General features: G+C 62.4%; 1 protein-coding gene across 1 annotated transcript in view; it reads right to left on the reverse strand.

The window, feature by feature from the left end:
* LOC102367891 (protein regulator of cytokinesis 1-like) overlaps nt 1-362 on the reverse strand; it is a 10,846-nt gene that overhangs the window by 5,751 nt on the left and 4,733 nt on the right. The window contains exon 2 of the mRNA XM_025212488.1: nt 24-216. Within this exon, the coding sequence (XP_025068273.1) occupies nt 24-216 (193 nt within the window). The remainder of the gene's footprint in view (nt 1-23; nt 217-362) is intronic.

Genomic DNA, 362 nt, shown 5'->3' on the forward strand with positions numbered 1-362 from the left:
CTTGGCCAGGTGGCGCCGGAAGCCATCGAGCTCCTCCAGGCTGGGTACGGCGCTGCTGTCAATGCTGTATGGGCGGGCGCAAAGGAGGTCACACAGATCCCGGTCTCGATCCTGCAGGGCTTTCAGCTCCTGCTTTCTCTCCCGCTTCTGCTTTGCCATCACTTCCACACGGGTGCGCAGGTCCCTCTCCAGTTGCAGGATGGTGCTCTCCTCCTCCTGAGGGGACAGGCTGTCAGCAGTGGTCCAAACAGCCACCGCCCCCCAAAGTAACAGGTGTGCCTCGGCCCAGCAGCGCTAGGCTGATTGGTCCAGCCCATGGCAGCCATGGGCCCACTGGGGCACAGCCTAGCTGTAAGAATCAA

This window comes from Alligator sinensis, unplaced genomic scaffold (assembly GCF_000455745.1).
Source record: "Alligator sinensis unplaced genomic scaffold, ASM45574v1 scaffold407_1, whole genome shotgun sequence".
NCBI lineage: Eukaryota > Metazoa > Chordata > Crocodylia > Alligatoridae > Alligator > Alligator sinensis.